At 38.4% G+C, this 16,139-nt stretch overlaps 1 protein-coding gene across 1 annotated transcript; it reads right to left on the bottom strand.

Moving 5' to 3' along the window:
* Window positions 1–11,214: 11,214 nt before the first annotated feature.
* On the bottom strand, window positions 11,215–12,508 carry LOC125244477 (CD209 antigen-like protein E). The gene is made up of 5 exons (XM_048154556.1): window positions 12,400–12,508; window positions 12,084–12,296; window positions 11,875–12,002; window positions 11,671–11,780; window positions 11,215–11,562 (listed from the first exon to the last, which is right to left on the bottom strand). The coding sequence occupies exons 1-5, from the start codon at window positions 12,506–12,508 to the stop codon at window positions 11,433–11,435; spliced, it is 690 nt and encodes a 229-aa protein (XP_048010513.1). The 3' UTR covers window positions 11,215–11,432.
* Between the last annotated feature and the right edge of the window lie 3,631 nt (window positions 12,509–16,139).

Genomic DNA, 16,139 nt, shown 5'->3' with positions numbered 1-16,139 from the left:
ATTCTTATCAAGTGCGGGTCATTTTTTAGGATTCTTTAGCTAACCTAAGTCTCTGAGATCCTGAGACCTTGCACTTCTGGAGACTCCAGGTAGGTTGCAGTTCTGGAAAATGGTGGCGCTGGAGACTAAAGGGTTCCTGATGGTTTCACACATAATTCTTAATTATTTTGCAGTTAACGTGTCTTTTCTTTTCCACCTGTTTTTGTCTGACCCCGCTGACCCAATGAGCATTTTGCTGTCCCTTGGTCATGCTTTAACTTTGCAATTTCTAGTATTGCATTAGTATTGCGTCCTTCTCATGAGTATTTAATAATTTTTGACTTTTCAGTCTGAGTTAAATCTCTTTTTTGGCTCATTTTGCCTGTAAAAGAAAACTTGCCTAATAATTCTGCACACCTGAATATAAGGCATTTTTCATTTCCAGCCTTCATGAACAATTATATATCACTTATAAATGATTAAAAACATGTGCTTGGGAAAAAAATATGACCAGAAAATCAACTTGCCTAATAATTCTGCACTCCCTGTATTTTTCGCTGCAAACATAATGATCTTAAAAGTATTAATTATTAATTTACTATTAATAAATGAGTAAAGTTGCATAAAATGGAAATACTCATTTATTAATAGTAATACTGTTAAAATAAAACATATATAAGACAATACAACATTTACTGTAGGAGCCATACAATTTACTGGTGACTTAATTTAAAAAAAAACTGTTCTATTGCGCTCCTGATTTGGCACTGAAATTCACCGATTTTGAGTGCGTAAGATGTGAAGGATTCTATGGTTCAGTTAGTATTTTCAGCCCATAATAGAGTACCCCAGGGATGACATGTTTTTGTAGGCCAACCCGGAAGTTAGCGGAGCACGGGTTCCCTCGATTGAAAGCCTATGCATTTTTCCCATAGGCTTTTGGAAAATCGCAGAAAATAAGCTCTGTGTTTAACAAAGGGTTATGACACTTACACGTTTTGTCTATCAAGATAATCTAACACAAAACACATAAAGTTAACACAACATTTATAGATTTTGAAACCTAAATAAAGTCGTCAGACATAAAAGGCTATAAACGGACTACAGCACACCATGGTCGAAGGATCAACGTCGTCACCACCAAGCTTCCTCAAACTTTTATTTAGAAAACAACTTCATTTAAAAACATGCTCGCTGATTATGATCTGCACTGTTATTAATACTTATCCACTTTTTTATGAGGAATACTGTCCAAATGTCCCGTTTTTAATGATGACGTCTAAAGTCCCCGCCAAAGGAAGTAGTCCCTTTTAGCAACTTGTTAGCAACCGCCGATTTTAAGACACAGTAAAAGTTTAAAAAATCACAAGTGGGTTATAACTGGTGTGTTTTATGTCATAGATCAAAACGTGAAAGTATTTAGAGGCTTTGTTTAACCACAGACCTTATTTCAAGGCGATTTAGCAAAAACCCATTCAAAAACCCATAGACTTTACGCCGTTGGAACCGGAAGTCTTAAAATGCTAACTCGCTTCCGGGTTTTGCCTACAAAAATGCGTCATCCCTGAGGCACTCTATGGCGGACGCGCTACCGGAGCGCCATCTAGTGACTGTTACCCAAAAAGTATTAAAGTGTCGCCTCTTAGGTTCTGAGCTCTTTGCTGAGACAATGGTATGCATAAGTAACTAGCGTGCTAGTTTTCATACAAAATAATTAAGCTATAGCTGTGTCTCATTTTGAAGGCTGCTTTCTCCGGAAGTTGCATTTGAAGGTTGCATACGTGATTGAGGCTGTATCATTTCAGAAAAGTAAGTAGGACACTCCGAACGTGACCTTCAAATGTGTCCTTCTTTCACAGGAATTCAGAGGATGCATAAGGTGTAGATAACTGCTGTAGATAACACCGATGCAAAGAATTGTGGGCTAACATTCGTCATTTACTTGAAAAAAATAAAAACTAAATGGCAGCGTCAGCAAATGAACATACAAGCGAAGATGTGTTTAAATGTAAGAAGTTTCATGCTTGTTTTTGTTTTAAACTTTGTTCTTCTTAATATCCTCCTCCGTCTCTGTAACAGATATGTTGTACATAACGCTCCTCAAGCATCAACCATAATAAAACAAGTAAATACATTTTCTTTTCAAACTACTTTCCAAATTTATAAATAATTTTCATTCATTCGACCGTTGTGAGAGCGCAACGATGCTGCCGTGAACACGCTGACATACCAACATGATACTTCCTGTTTACTTTCCTTGCGAAGGACGTCTCGTTTAATTCTGGTTAAAGACACTCCGTAAACCGCATCCTTCACAGGATTCATCCTCTTGAGGATGCAGCCTTCGAAATGAAATGAAATGAGACACAGCAGTCTCTTTTTATTGACAGGCGTATGCATTTGTCAAGTCATCCCCTCTTGCTTTTTGGGGAAATGAACCCAGCACTACGATTGGTCGAACTCTTTCTTTTGCTGATTTGAGTATTATGTGTGCACAGAGTAGTTTAGAGTGACAAATCGTACCAGCGTACTTTGAGGTCAAAATGCGTACCCGCTACACAAAATGCGTATGTGTTTGCAGGTCTGCTATCGGTCTTTGTAATGCGATGTCACACTCGTGAAAACCGAAGTGCATTATGGGTGTCGCCACCATTTGTAGGGTATCAAAACAATACCTGTATCAGAGCAGAGTTGTTGTTTTTTCCTTTCATTGGAAAAATGGCACACTTTTGTTGTGTGAAAAGCTGCAATGATACGTCACATGATAGAAAATGTCAGAAATTTACTCCGAGACAAGATTTTGTTGGTTTCCTACTTGAAAAAAGGCTGTATGGACAGTATATAGAGGCACCGGATGGCGCGGTTGCAGCGGTGAGATGCAAAAACATCACTTTCCCCAAGATATCTCCATTTGTGTATGCTTGCTCTCTACATTTTCACAAAGGTAAGTTAGTATGGAGTTATCTTACTGACAAATGTTGAGAGCACATTATTGTGACATGAGAGCACATCAATGTAATGCGCGAGAGCAAATCTCTCTGCTTGTGCACAGATTTCCTTTGCTCTCAAATATACAGTGCTCTCTTATATACTGCCTCTCGCCAGATACTGCGTGCTCGCAAATCTCTTCGTGCTCTTGCAGAAATTAATTTGCTTCTGGATTAAACGCTGTCAAAAGTTATCAACCAATCAGAATAGACAACTGATCCATGAAAATGCTATGTGGAATCTTATTGGCTGAGAGTGAACTGCATTAGAATAGACATTATAAAGCTGTTCTGAGAATGTTGTTCTAAGAACGTTTTCTCTCAATGTTATGAGAATGTTCAAGTAAAAATAACATTGTAAGGATGTTCCATGAACGTTATTCTCAAAATGTTTTCTCTCTATATTACGAGAACATTAATTTAGTACAAATTACATCATAATTTCATGAAGGTTTATGATAACATTATGAAAACATTCAGCAAATAATAAAAGGATGTTCCGGGAATGTTATCCTAAGAACGTTTTCTCTCAACATTATGAGAACGGTTAAGTATAAAATAACATTATAAAGATGTTACAAGAATGTTATGAGAATGTTTTCACTCAACATTATGAGTATCATCAGTCAAGTACAAATAACATCATAAGGACGTTCCAACAATGTTGTTCTAAGAATGTTTCCTCTCAACGTTACGATAATGTATTTTGACTATGAAAACATTATTTCAAGAATGTTTTTTTTTCTAACATTTACGTAACTTTTACATAACATTAGTGAAAGTTATGGGAATGTTCCCTGTTAGCTGGGAGTTTGCAGTTTCATCAGCAGAAGTCAACTTCAGTAATCACATGGAGTTTGTTGGCTGCCCCGCATACACATCCAATACACCAGCAATTATACTTTACACAAGTCAAATACATCATTACTTCAGTTTAAAAGGATCCTGATTGGATTGAAGAAATAGACAAAATTAGAAGTTAGACATAAGCATGACATAAGCATGTCTCCATAGATTATACAAATGACACTAAGACCCTGAATTAGGCAGAAGTAACCCGAGGTCACAGAACTGCATTGAAGCAGCACTGAACTTCAAAATCCACCCCCTTAAACCCTCTTTTAGACCAATGTGGGATCCCATACAGAACATCTGGTCAATCAATTTAGGCCACTTCAAAGTGTTACTTGTTTTAATTTTCTGATAAAATTGACAAATGTGTGTAATGGTCTGAAGGTCAATAGCACAGGATATTCTGTTCCAGTTAAGTGCTTGAAGGGAAAACATATTGTCTGTTTATCCAATTATAACATGATAGGGGAGCATGGGTCAGTATTATAAGCAGGGCTTGACATTAACACCCGCCAACCCGCCAAATGCGGGTAGATTTCATCTGTGGCGGGTAAGACAGCCACTCCCACTAGCCACTTTGGCAGGTTGAATATAATTTCAGTTTACAGCCAAATGATTGTCGAAGATCGTCGTAGCACAAAATTACAATCCAATCACACAATTCGTTATTTACGTGCAGTTAGTGAAGGAGGGATAGGCGGAATTGCGCTGAATGACACACAACAAAAGCGTTCTCCTCGCGCCTGAATAGTCAAATACACGTGCATACAGATGTCTAAATGTCCATCGTATGGAGTATCTCGCGTGAATACAGTCGGTTATGGCTTAAGTGGACGTAAACAGGTGGGTAATAACTGGATATGCGTCAGTTACGTCCATGCATTCAGCAGCCCAATTAAATACCTGTCTGTCATTAATGTTAATCAAACAACAAAATATGTTAAATAAATGTAGGCTATATGTTAAATAAACCTACTGTATCTGAAAAAAGATTATTTTTAATGTACTATTGTTTTTGTAATTTGCTTCTTTGTTCTTTTATATAGCCTAACACAAATAACTTATCTCATATTAGCCCATGCTCATATTGTCCACCTCTTGCCCACCTGTACATACCAGCTGATATACAATGTAGTCTTGATTTGGGTGGTCAATCTGCATTTAAAAGTTTGAAAGGGTTTTAAATCTTCTAAATCAAGTAAAATGACTCAAAATCAAGTAATTTAAGCATAACAAAGTCAACTTTAATCATATAAAATGTAATTTACCAACATCAAAATTGTGGCCAGTGAAAATGCTGAGTGGCTAGTAACTTTGGAAAACCTACTAGCCACAGTGGCTGGTGAGCAAAAAAGTTAATGTCAAGCCCTGATTATAAGACTTTGAAACAGCCTACGAACTCCTTTTGAGTGTTGAAGCTGACTTCTACTGATGAAACTGTAAGCTAATCTTCTAAAATTTTCTTCAATTTACTTATTTTAAACTCCACCAACACCGGTGGGCCCAGGTCGGTGTCATTCAAGTCGCTGAGAGTCATTAAAGGCAGGAAGCGCATTGTGTGTACTTGAGTTAATGTACGCAGTCTAAGTGTGACACTGAATTAGTTTTTGGTGTGCAAAACACCCTTCATGCAGTTGAATTGGAACACTGAGTTAGTGTTTGGTGTGCAAACAACCGCACAACAGTGAAGAGACACTAGAAGGGGCATGTCTAGTGTAAAGTCACAAACCTCACTCTTCATTTCTTCCACTCCAGATAGGGGTACCCCGAACTTAGTGATTCAAACAATTAGGGATTTAGATATGTGTTAAGATAAATAGAATTAGGGTTGGTTGGTCAAGGATGCACCAGGAACAACCCAAAAAATAAAGTTGTGACCCTAATTGGCTTGGACTAGTATATGTAACTTTGTAGCATACATTGCAGTTTCATCACACAGAAGCCAAGCTGTGTTGTTCAATTATTGCAACATCTGCCTCTTGCTGTTATGATTTCAGATTAGTTTCAACTGTGATATGGCTGACAAATTGAGTAACTTTTGCTCAGTCCTGATACAAATAATGAGACGTAACGCTGTAAGCAGCTTTGCTCTGAAGCCCTCACTTCAAAGGCATTTGCATAGCTTATTAAGGGAATTGTTAATATGGGTTTTAATTCTGATTGGGAAGTTAAACAACAACCTGACTGGCTACAAAAAAAAAAAAAGGAAGTGACACTTCGAAGTGAAATCAGCATCTCCGTAAAGCTTGTCAGCAGAAGGAAGCATGAAGTGCTCTAAAATTTCCTGGTAGATCGCCTCTCACAAATGTCTCCATGGTTGCAAGGCACGCTCCCTGTGCAAACGGGGTCACAGACGCTGCGTAATATCATTGAGCCTGCTGCACCCATGATACGGCAGCAAAGTTCCTTGATTATTACGCCACAATGAGAGTATAGTTCCTAGCCATATCGGCCTAGGAAAATCGCAACTTTTCATTTTCCGTTCGGATCTTAGTACACGATGTAACTACAGAAGAGTCAAGTTTTAAATAGGAAAAATATCAAAACTCTTTGGTCATTTTTGAGCGAGATGCTAATGGTCTAATCAGATTCAATGAACTATGCTAAGCTATGCTAAAAGTGGTACCGCCAGACCCAGAGATCGGCTGAATGGATTGAAAATGGTAAAACTCAACTGTTTAACTCTAGGGGAGTTGGAAAATGAGCCTATTTTCAAAAAAAATGATGTTCCTTTAAACCATTTAAAGCCAGTATGGTGTGCTGCTGATGATAAACTACAGTTTGTTTATAAAACTGGTGTTAAGGTAGATGATGCACTTATCTATCTCTTGCATAAATCATAAAGTCGCTGGACAGCACAGTCAGAATTACGTTCTTTGACACTTCTTTAGTCTATTTAATCCTATCCAGGCTTCACTACTATGAAGTAAGATGGAAAATGCTGGAGTACATCAGAGTATGGTTAAATGGATAACTGATTATCTCTCTAATAGATGTGGGACTGTGTGTCTCAAGTAGTGAAGTATAGTACTGGAGTCCCTCAAGGAATGGTTTTAGCTCCATTTTTGTTCACTTTTTATGCATCAGACTTTCAGTATTAATCCGAATACGGTCATCTCGATATTTTCTGATGATTCAGCAACTGTTGGCTGTATAACGGACCATGATGACAGTGAATATAGGGAGCTATCAAAGAGTTTTGTGATCTGTTGTGAGATAAACGGTCTCAGTCTAAATGCTAGTAGGACAAAGGAAATTGTGGTTGATTTTAGCAGATTTCCTCAGCAAGTGGTACCAGTAAATATATGAGAGTCAGAAATTGAGATTGTAACAACTTGTAAGTATCTGGGTGTATATTTGAACAACAAGTTCGACTGGTCTGACAACACTATACAAGTCTATAAAAAGGGTCAAAGTCGTATTCATTTGTTAAGGTGACTGAGATCCTTCGGTGTATGTCATGTACTATATAAGACCTTCTATGACTCTGTAGTCTGATCTGTGATCTTGTCTTCTGTCACATGTTGGGGAGGGGGACTGCTGGAAAAGGAGAAGAATAAGTTAAACTTATAAAAAAGCCAGGTTCTGTTGTGGGGAGTGTGTTACCACATTGCAGGATAGAATGATTAGGAAACTGTTTTTTTATGATGAATCATGGTTGTCATCAGCTTCATGAAACAGTTTGAGCTCTTGTGAGTACTTAAAGGAACACTCCACATTTTTTGAAAATAGGCTCATTTTCCAACTCCCCTAGAGTTAAACAGTTGAGTTTTACCGTTTTCGTTTTCCATTCAGCTGATCTCCGGGTCTGGAGGTACCACTTTTAGCATAGCTTAGCATAGTTCATTGAATCTGATTAGACCGTTAGCATCTCACTCATAAATGACCAAAGAGTTTCAATATTTTTCCTATTTAAAACTTGACTCTTCTGTAGTTACATCGTGTACTAAGATCAACAGAAAATGAAAAGTTGCTGAAATGAAAATACTCTCATTCCGGCGTAATAATCAAGGAACTTTGCTGCCGTACCATGTGTGCAGCAGGAGCAATGATATTACGCAGTGTCTCACAAATTTCTCCATGGTTGCAAGGCATGCTCCCTGTGCAAGCAAGGGGTCACAGGCGCTGCGTAATATCATTGCTCCTGCTGTACTCACGGTACTTGATTATTTTACAAAGTGTCTTGATTATTACGCCAGAATGAGAGTATAGTTCCTAGCCATATCTGCCTAGAAAATAGCAACTTTTCATTTTCCGTCGGGTCTTAGTACACGATGTAACTACAGAAGAGTCAAGATGTAAATAGAAAAATATTGAAACTCTTTGGTCATTTTTTAGCGAGATGCTAACGGTCTAATCAGATTCAATGAACTATGCTAAGCTATGCTAAAATTGGTACCGCCAGACCTGGAGATCGGCTGAATGGATTTGAAAACTCAACTGTTTAACTCTAGGGGAGTTGGAAAATGAGCCTATTTTCAAAAAAAGTGGAGTGTTCCTTTAAAACTCAAGATTGAAAAGAGTGTTTTAGGAAGTCCTTTTTACCAACTGCTATTAGATCGTACAACCAGCGTTATACAAGATGATAGACTATATTCTAGGATTACTTGGTTGTATGTAATCATAATGCTTTGCGCAAAATTAATACTGGAGAATAAGTGTTGTTGCTGTTGTGAATGTTATGTTATTTTTTTTTTTTTTTTTATTGTTGTGCTGCTGTCACATGTAAATTTCCCAACCTGGTCTCATGGAAAGACGTACCTGTGGGAACATTTTCACAGGTTGCAAAAATACGTACCAATACGTACATATCACTGCAGTTTCCAGCAGAAATGAACACTAGAGGCAGTAAAACAGCAAGCGCTTTTAATCGGTTACGATAAGACTTGTTTTTACATCTCCTTGCACAATATTATGTTATGACTTAATATTGACAATTGACAAAACACTTTTTACCAAAGTGCACAATTTGTAAATGAATATATTTTGGACTTTTCATCGGTTAACCAGCTCCTTATGTTTCGCTTTTCTGACATAACAAGCTTGCTCGGTAGCTCAGCTGATACGGAGTTGGAATTAGGATGAGGAAGGCTTCGGTACGAATCCGGGGAAAAACTAGTCACGGCAAAAGAGCTCAAATGGCAGGAACACACCAAGCTGATGGTCGGCCGTCTTTGTTCGTCGACCGACTAAGTTTTCTCAGTGTGTTCCGCACCGTCGGCTGAAGTTGGTCCTCGTCAGGTTTTTTTCCAGCCGATTCGACATGTTGAATCACCGTCGGAGCTCATCGGTCCATCTGATCATTCTGATTGGCTGTTCAGCTACTGCCACCTGCTGGTACGGAAAGGCATTTCATCTTACGCAGGCGCAGAATGGACCTGCTACTTGGCCATCGACTGATTTGGTGTTCGTCGGCGTCGGCTTGGTGTGTTCCTGCCTAAAGATGAGAGATCAAAACAAGCTAAAACGACACGATTACGGATGCTTTTTATGTCACATTTGCTTTTGTTAACACTATCGGGTAGGTTTAGGTGTAGTGTTGGTGATACGTTATTTTAAAAAATAATGGAGCACTACACTTTTAGCGCCACTCACCGGACAAAATTTCAAATCAGCACTGCGATGATTGGTATAAAAACCAACTTAAAAAAAAAACATACCATATTCACGTTTATCTGTTCCAGCAAAAAAATGAACATGCTTTTAGCACCACTCAGTGGACATTTCACATTGAAACTGCAGTGATATGTGCGTATTGATACGTATTTTGCGATTTGCGAAAACGAGACCAGGCTCCAGTTTCCCAATGGTGATTAATAAAGTTTATCAGTATTAAATGTTAAAAATAATAGCTTTGATGAATGGCAATAATTAATGGCTAAATTGAGGAAAACATTCATAGTGCTTAGTAAAAATATGCCATTAAACAAATATTTAAAATATACCGCCTTTGATGTTTCTACATTTTTTTGGAGATTAAATGAGAAGGTATTACAATGACATGTATATTAAAATTGACAAATATATTGAAAACTTTAATGTTAAGGCTGATTTATACTTCTGCGTTGGACCTACGCTGAAGCCTCTGCGCCGTAGGCTATGCTTCTGTTTTCATTTATACTTCTGTGTCGTTGTCTGTGTCGACGTGCATACAGACCACTAGTAGGCAGTGTCCGCGGTAATGTTGAGTATCAAGGCAAAAGCCGAAGAAGAAGCAACGCGTCATGTACATTGTCAGAGAAGCTTACGGTAGAAACGGCAAATAGGTAACGACTTTTGTTGCAGTTTGACTGCATGTGTCCCCTGAAACAGAGCATTTTTCTTTCCTATGGAAGTCACCAATCACAGCGCTTGCGGTCCGCGTAGAATTGACATGTTGTTACATTTTTGATGAGGTGCACGTCAGGCTACGCCGTAGGCTACGCGTGGTACAAAAACCCTACTTTGTAGCTACGGCGCACACTCTACACAGAAGTATAAATCAGCCTTTAGGTGTGATTAATTACAGAAAAATGTGTGATTCATTTTTTTTTTTCAATTGACATTACTTTCCATGGCAAATGTATGTTGTTGTACAATCTCTCCACTATGTGAGACAAAACTAATAAATGAGTTTGATTGAATGAACAGAATTTGAAAGGAACCGAATTTTGTTATTTTTAGTTTCAGTTGAATTGGTTGAATTGGTTACTCACCTGCACTAGTTGAATCTCTAATATGATATTGGTAAACCCTTTCAGTGTCCGTGGTAGATGTTGTAATAACGTGCAACAAAATGTACTTAACATGATGTAACTAAGTAATAGAACAGCCTGTACTTACAGACTGTTATTATGTACATGTACTGTTACACATATGTAACGGGCCGAGTCTGTTACACAGCTATTGTTATTTGGGTGGCTGATTATATGACAGACTTTCAGCCTGTGCCTTATATTGTTTCATGGCTGAACTTTGATCATGTACAATGCTGCCTATGACAATTAGGTGGTAGTAAGCAATGCAATTTAAAATAAAATCCCAATCCTATTCTGAAGAACGGCTGATCATTTTTCTTGTTTCCTTTGCATGATGTGATACATTGGTACCACAAAGTTCTGAAGGCCTACAAAAGTCAGGAGAGCATGACTAAAGGCCTTCAAAACTGTAGGTGTGGATCGTAACACACTGGCTCTGTCTGCGCCCCAAGCAGAAATTACATTTGCTCGTCCTTGTTAGCACGACTGCCTCCCATGCTGGAGATGCCGGTTCGAGTCTGGCAGGGTTATACAGGCGAGAGCTACGGAAGGGCGTTGGAGGGTCCTCGTTACGTATACATAGTCATAACTTCAAAACCATAAACGAACACGGAAATCAAGATACAAAAGAAATCACCCTTTACTTTGACAGACCGGTGTTGGCATTTCTCTAATCTTTAATTTTGACACAGATGACTGAGACAACACACATGTACAAACACACATAACATTTTCTGGTACATTTAATAAGTAAAACAAAACACTTCATGAATACTTTGGTTAAGTATGTGTAGTAACAAGCATATGATACAATCACATATACATCACAATAACATAATAATAATATGTTACTTTAACTTCCATCTCATATAATAAGTCACATTAAAATGTTCTTCTCACAGATCCAAAGATAAGCAAGACTACATCGGTAATCGGCCCAAACTGTTGAATGAACTACAGCACAATTTTCTCCTCGTTGTCCATTGGGCTCTTTAGACTTCCAAAACCTACAAAAGAGCAACATTATATGTTCAGTACTGCTTTGTGTGTGAAGTTCAACCCATTGAGAGAGTCATTTATTAGATAATAATCAGCTCAATTCAGTGATATCTCACCTAAAGGTCGGTGTGCTGCCGTCAACCCATTTCCATGAGCCCTCTTCATCAATGTCAGTCAGACCAATCCAGAATAAAGAACGACGATTAATGTTCTTCTGAACAAAATCCTGACAAGATAAATCAATAACACATATTATAATAAACGACAATAACAATTCAACTGACATTATATCACCTACTACCAGGATTTGTTTCACTCACTTGTTCCTCTTTGTTGTTTATGATGATCAGATCTGCTCCTCTCTCCGTACAGTATCTTCTGCTCTCATTCCAGCTTTTCTTCTCAGAGGAAATGTAGTAAAAACTGGAGTGATTGTAAATCCATCCATCTGTTAACACAACCAGTTCATTTATTAGCTCTCTCTTCTCATCTACACTAAACTATACAAATAGTAGTATATGATACATACTGTTCTCTTTAAAAAAATCGTGTCTGCATGCGTTTCTTTCTTTAATCAGGTCATTATTCTTCGACAGTAATGCATCTCTCTCATTTATGAGGTTGGTGTTGTCAGATTGAAGCTGGTGTGTCTCTTGTGTGTAGTTTGTGCCCAGCACTATGAGCGCAGTCAGCAGAACAACACACAGCAGCACCTGAACACACTGTAGCTGCTCTGTAGTTTCTGATCCTCACAGAATCACCTACTGAACACCACAGACATCAACATAAATGTTACTTCTGATATGGCTAATGTTTGTTATTATAATGAAAGTGAGTCTCAGTACCTGAGCTTCCAGGTGTTTGGTGTGTTGTGGAGATCTGTCTTCCTGTCCTGACATCATGACTGTTAGGTTCTTCATTGATGTAGACATGCTCTTCATTTTCTCTGTCCATGTTCGAGTTGACATAATTATGCATAGGCATCTTCAGTCTGTTGGAGTTGAACGTGCATCTGTTGGAAGTTGTTGCTTCCTGCTTTTGAGCCCTACTTTTAAAGGCATCACTGTAGTCAAGAACATGTGACATAAGGGGTGTCTTTTTTTTTCCCCTTTTCCCTTACTCCTATGTTTAGTCATTTCTTGTCGTTCATTGTGAAACACAATAAAGTTACTCATTGGTTTCCTCTGTCCAAATCTATTTAAAGAATGATAGAGGAAAGTAAAATAAATTATTTAAAAAAAATAAATAAACAGTTAACTGTACATCTAGATCTTCATATAACTTGTTTTAATATTGATATCGCTATTCACCTGTTTAAAAAAAATATATTTTAAAACCATCAGTGGAGGGAAGACTGATGAAGACTACAGTAAAGAAGGAGAAGAGCATAAGAAAAATGACAAGCAGAAGGACATCTGGCTGTTGGGCATGAATCACCGAGATTGATTCTGAATTGCAAGTATAAAGAAAACAAGTATAAAGAGACTGAGGAGTATAACACTCAGAATCTGCCTGCATTAATCATGAAGGACACCCAAAACACTATCGAGGGAAGCTTAAAGGATTTGTTCACTTTCAAATGAAAATTATCCAAGCTTTACTCACCCTCAAGCCATCCTGGATGTATATGACTGTCTTCTTTCTGATGAACACAATTGGAGATATATTAATAAATATCCTGAAACTTTACTGCTTAATTACAGTTAGAGTTCTGTATAATAAAACATTGATTGGGACATTTTTTTTTAAACTACTTGAAATTGTTTTGTGATCTATTTTGCATTTGTTTTGGCTTGGAGAATGACATGATAAACAAACAACTGAAAAGTGATTTAAAGGTGCTAAAGAGGATCTTTTCGTCAACTGAGAAACCAAAGACTGTTACTGAGTTTTTTAAATGAGCGCATGCGTAAGAATTTTGATGGAACACCTCCCAAAACTTCGTGCACGAGTATTGGAACACGAGTGTTTACCACCGGCATTCGCTGCGTTGTGTTAGTGGATTCATTATGTCGGACTCACCGCAGGTAACTCATAATCTGCAGTTGTTACTCCTGTCTCCGGACAAAAACATTGCATGCAGCGCCTGTGGAGTGTGGAAAGTTACTGGAGAGCGCAGCCGCGCTCGTCTCTCACAAGGAACGTCACGGCAGTGATTGACAAGCCAGAGGGCCAATCGTTTACGCCAGTGGTTCTCAACCGGTGGGGCGCGCTCCCCGGGGGGGTGTGGACACTCTCCCGGGGGGGGGGGCGCGAGTGGCTACAGGATGGGAGGAAAAAAACCTTTTTATTACTAAACTACTGTCATAAAAAGTTATAGTTTTGTGTATGTGACCCGTCACGGAAACCAGGGACACAAGTCGGCAGCACTACTATTGAGCAAACTGAGAAAGAAACGTTTTTTTTCCAAAATTTTTGCAGAATCTGTTAGTTGAGATCACGAAGAAGCATCTCCGTGTTTTACATAGCAGTATTGGTATATTTTAAAGCATACATTTTGAGGTTGAAATCGCAGAATCTCGCAGTAGGGGCGTGTCATTGTCTGTGTTTATTCATACTGGATAGGCCGGCTTTTGTTTCTTTTGTTATTGCCGCCGCCCTCCAAGGGAAGCGTGGCTACTTATTTATGCAGCGCTCTGGCCGGCTCTAGCTGATATCAAAATTTAATGAAGATGGACCACAAAGAATATCGCAGACGAGCTGATCCGTGGCCGTTACACCGAAAATGTTTGGAAGTACAACATACGGCTGGATTCTTTAGCTGCATAAAAAAAGAGTGGCAGGACATGCGAATTATTGGACATTTAGAGGCAAACAGATGCATAGTGCAAACTTCGGAGATGGTTACATCCACAAAGAAGACCCCGACAAAGAGAAAGTGTGCCCGAACAACTTATTTCATTGGAGGCAACAAGATCTTTTCTGTTTCTTATGGGGTGAGTTTCCATAAACATCAAAGTTTGTCATTTTGTGTTCATTCTAAGAACACGTAGGCTACACGTTATCTCATGTGTCTTTTGTTATTAGCTAGCTCAGGACTGTTGTTTTATTTGTAATCGTTAGCATCGTATCACTTGCCAAAAACCCCCTTTACTATAATGGGCTTTTTAGATGGTAATGTTAGCATCTGCTATTAATTTGAATAACGCTTCAACTGCTTGAATCGACTGGTGTGAATGACTTAGCTCATGTAAACCTTACTATTCTTGAATTGAATGTGACGCTAATAATTTTAGCCAGTTACTACTTAATATTCTTAACAAGGATTTACTAATGTAATAGTAAATGTATCAGATTAAATTCCTACGTAAGTAAAAGTATAAAGTATCCATAGCTGTAAAATGTGCGTTATAAGTCAAAAGTAAAAGCATTTATTGAAGAGTTTAATGTACAGGATTTTTTAAATTCTTTGACTCAAACCAGGTCTAACCACTAACTGAGGTCTAAACCAGGACTATAGTGACCAAAATGATCACGGTTGTCACAGAATCCTGTTCAAAAAGTCCTAATTGTTATATCTTTGCTCATACCAGCTAAAGACATCGAATTAAATCAGAATGGAGACAGACCGATGGTGAACTCAACTTGTTGTCTTTACTCGTACCCATTCACAACCTCATGACATCACACGCATCACACGTGATACACGACATCTCCCCTTCGCTTGGAATTAAACATATCCTTGAAGATTACATAGAAAACATTGTAAACTTATTCAACTGTCATAAACAATATGACATATCAAAATGCCATAACATAAATCTCTTCTTTTTCAATGGTAAACTTCCTCTTACATATCTCTTTTAACCGAGGACATATTGATTTCAAACATGTTTTAAATGTACCCTTTATGTACCTAACGTGAACACAATTGAAAGAAATATATATACATTACAACTGAGTATGTGTTATTTCCTCAACAGGATCACTCAATAATAAAGTCTTTAAATTTCTCTGGCAGTTTGATTAGCCTCTGTGGTCTCTCACGAGGAGTCACTACACCACCTAGTGGCGTACTCTGGGTATGCATTTTGTTAGAAGTCATTTGCCCAGTTTTCTCTGTCTCTAATTTTACTGGTTCTGACTCTGCTTGGTTTTCCATTTCAACAGGACTGTCTTTTGCATTCTCGCTGAAGAATTTTTTCACGAACGTTGTGTTCCTTTTGTATTGTGCTCCCTTTGAATCTTCAATGGTCACGGAATTTCCCTTTCTGGACACGATGGTGTAAGGAACTTGGCTGAATGCAGTTGTCAGTTTGTCTATCTTTTCTTGTCTCACCAGAACCTGATCTCCCACATCCAGCTGTGAGTGCTTTGCCCCGCGGCGGTGGTCTGCATAAAGTTTAGCTTTACCTTTTTGCTCAGCATCATGATCCCTTACTTCCTGATCATTTCGCGGCATGGTAAAATCAGGAAGTTTCCCCCTGATTTTCCTCTTGAAAAGCAATTCAGCAGGACTCTTCCCCGTAGTGTTATGTTCAATAGCTCTGTAGGTGGCCACATATCTGCGGAGCTCCTTTTTCCAGTCTAGGCCTTCCGCCTGAGCAATCCGTATGCGTTTCAGAATAGACGCATTCTGTCTCTC

Source organism: Megalobrama amblycephala, linkage group LG14 (genome assembly GCF_018812025.1).
Source record: "Megalobrama amblycephala isolate DHTTF-2021 linkage group LG14, ASM1881202v1, whole genome shotgun sequence".
NCBI lineage: Eukaryota > Metazoa > Chordata > Actinopteri > Cypriniformes > Xenocyprididae > Megalobrama > Megalobrama amblycephala.
Note: the sequence above shows the minus strand (reverse complement) of the source record. Positions and strands in the feature narration are given on the sequence as shown.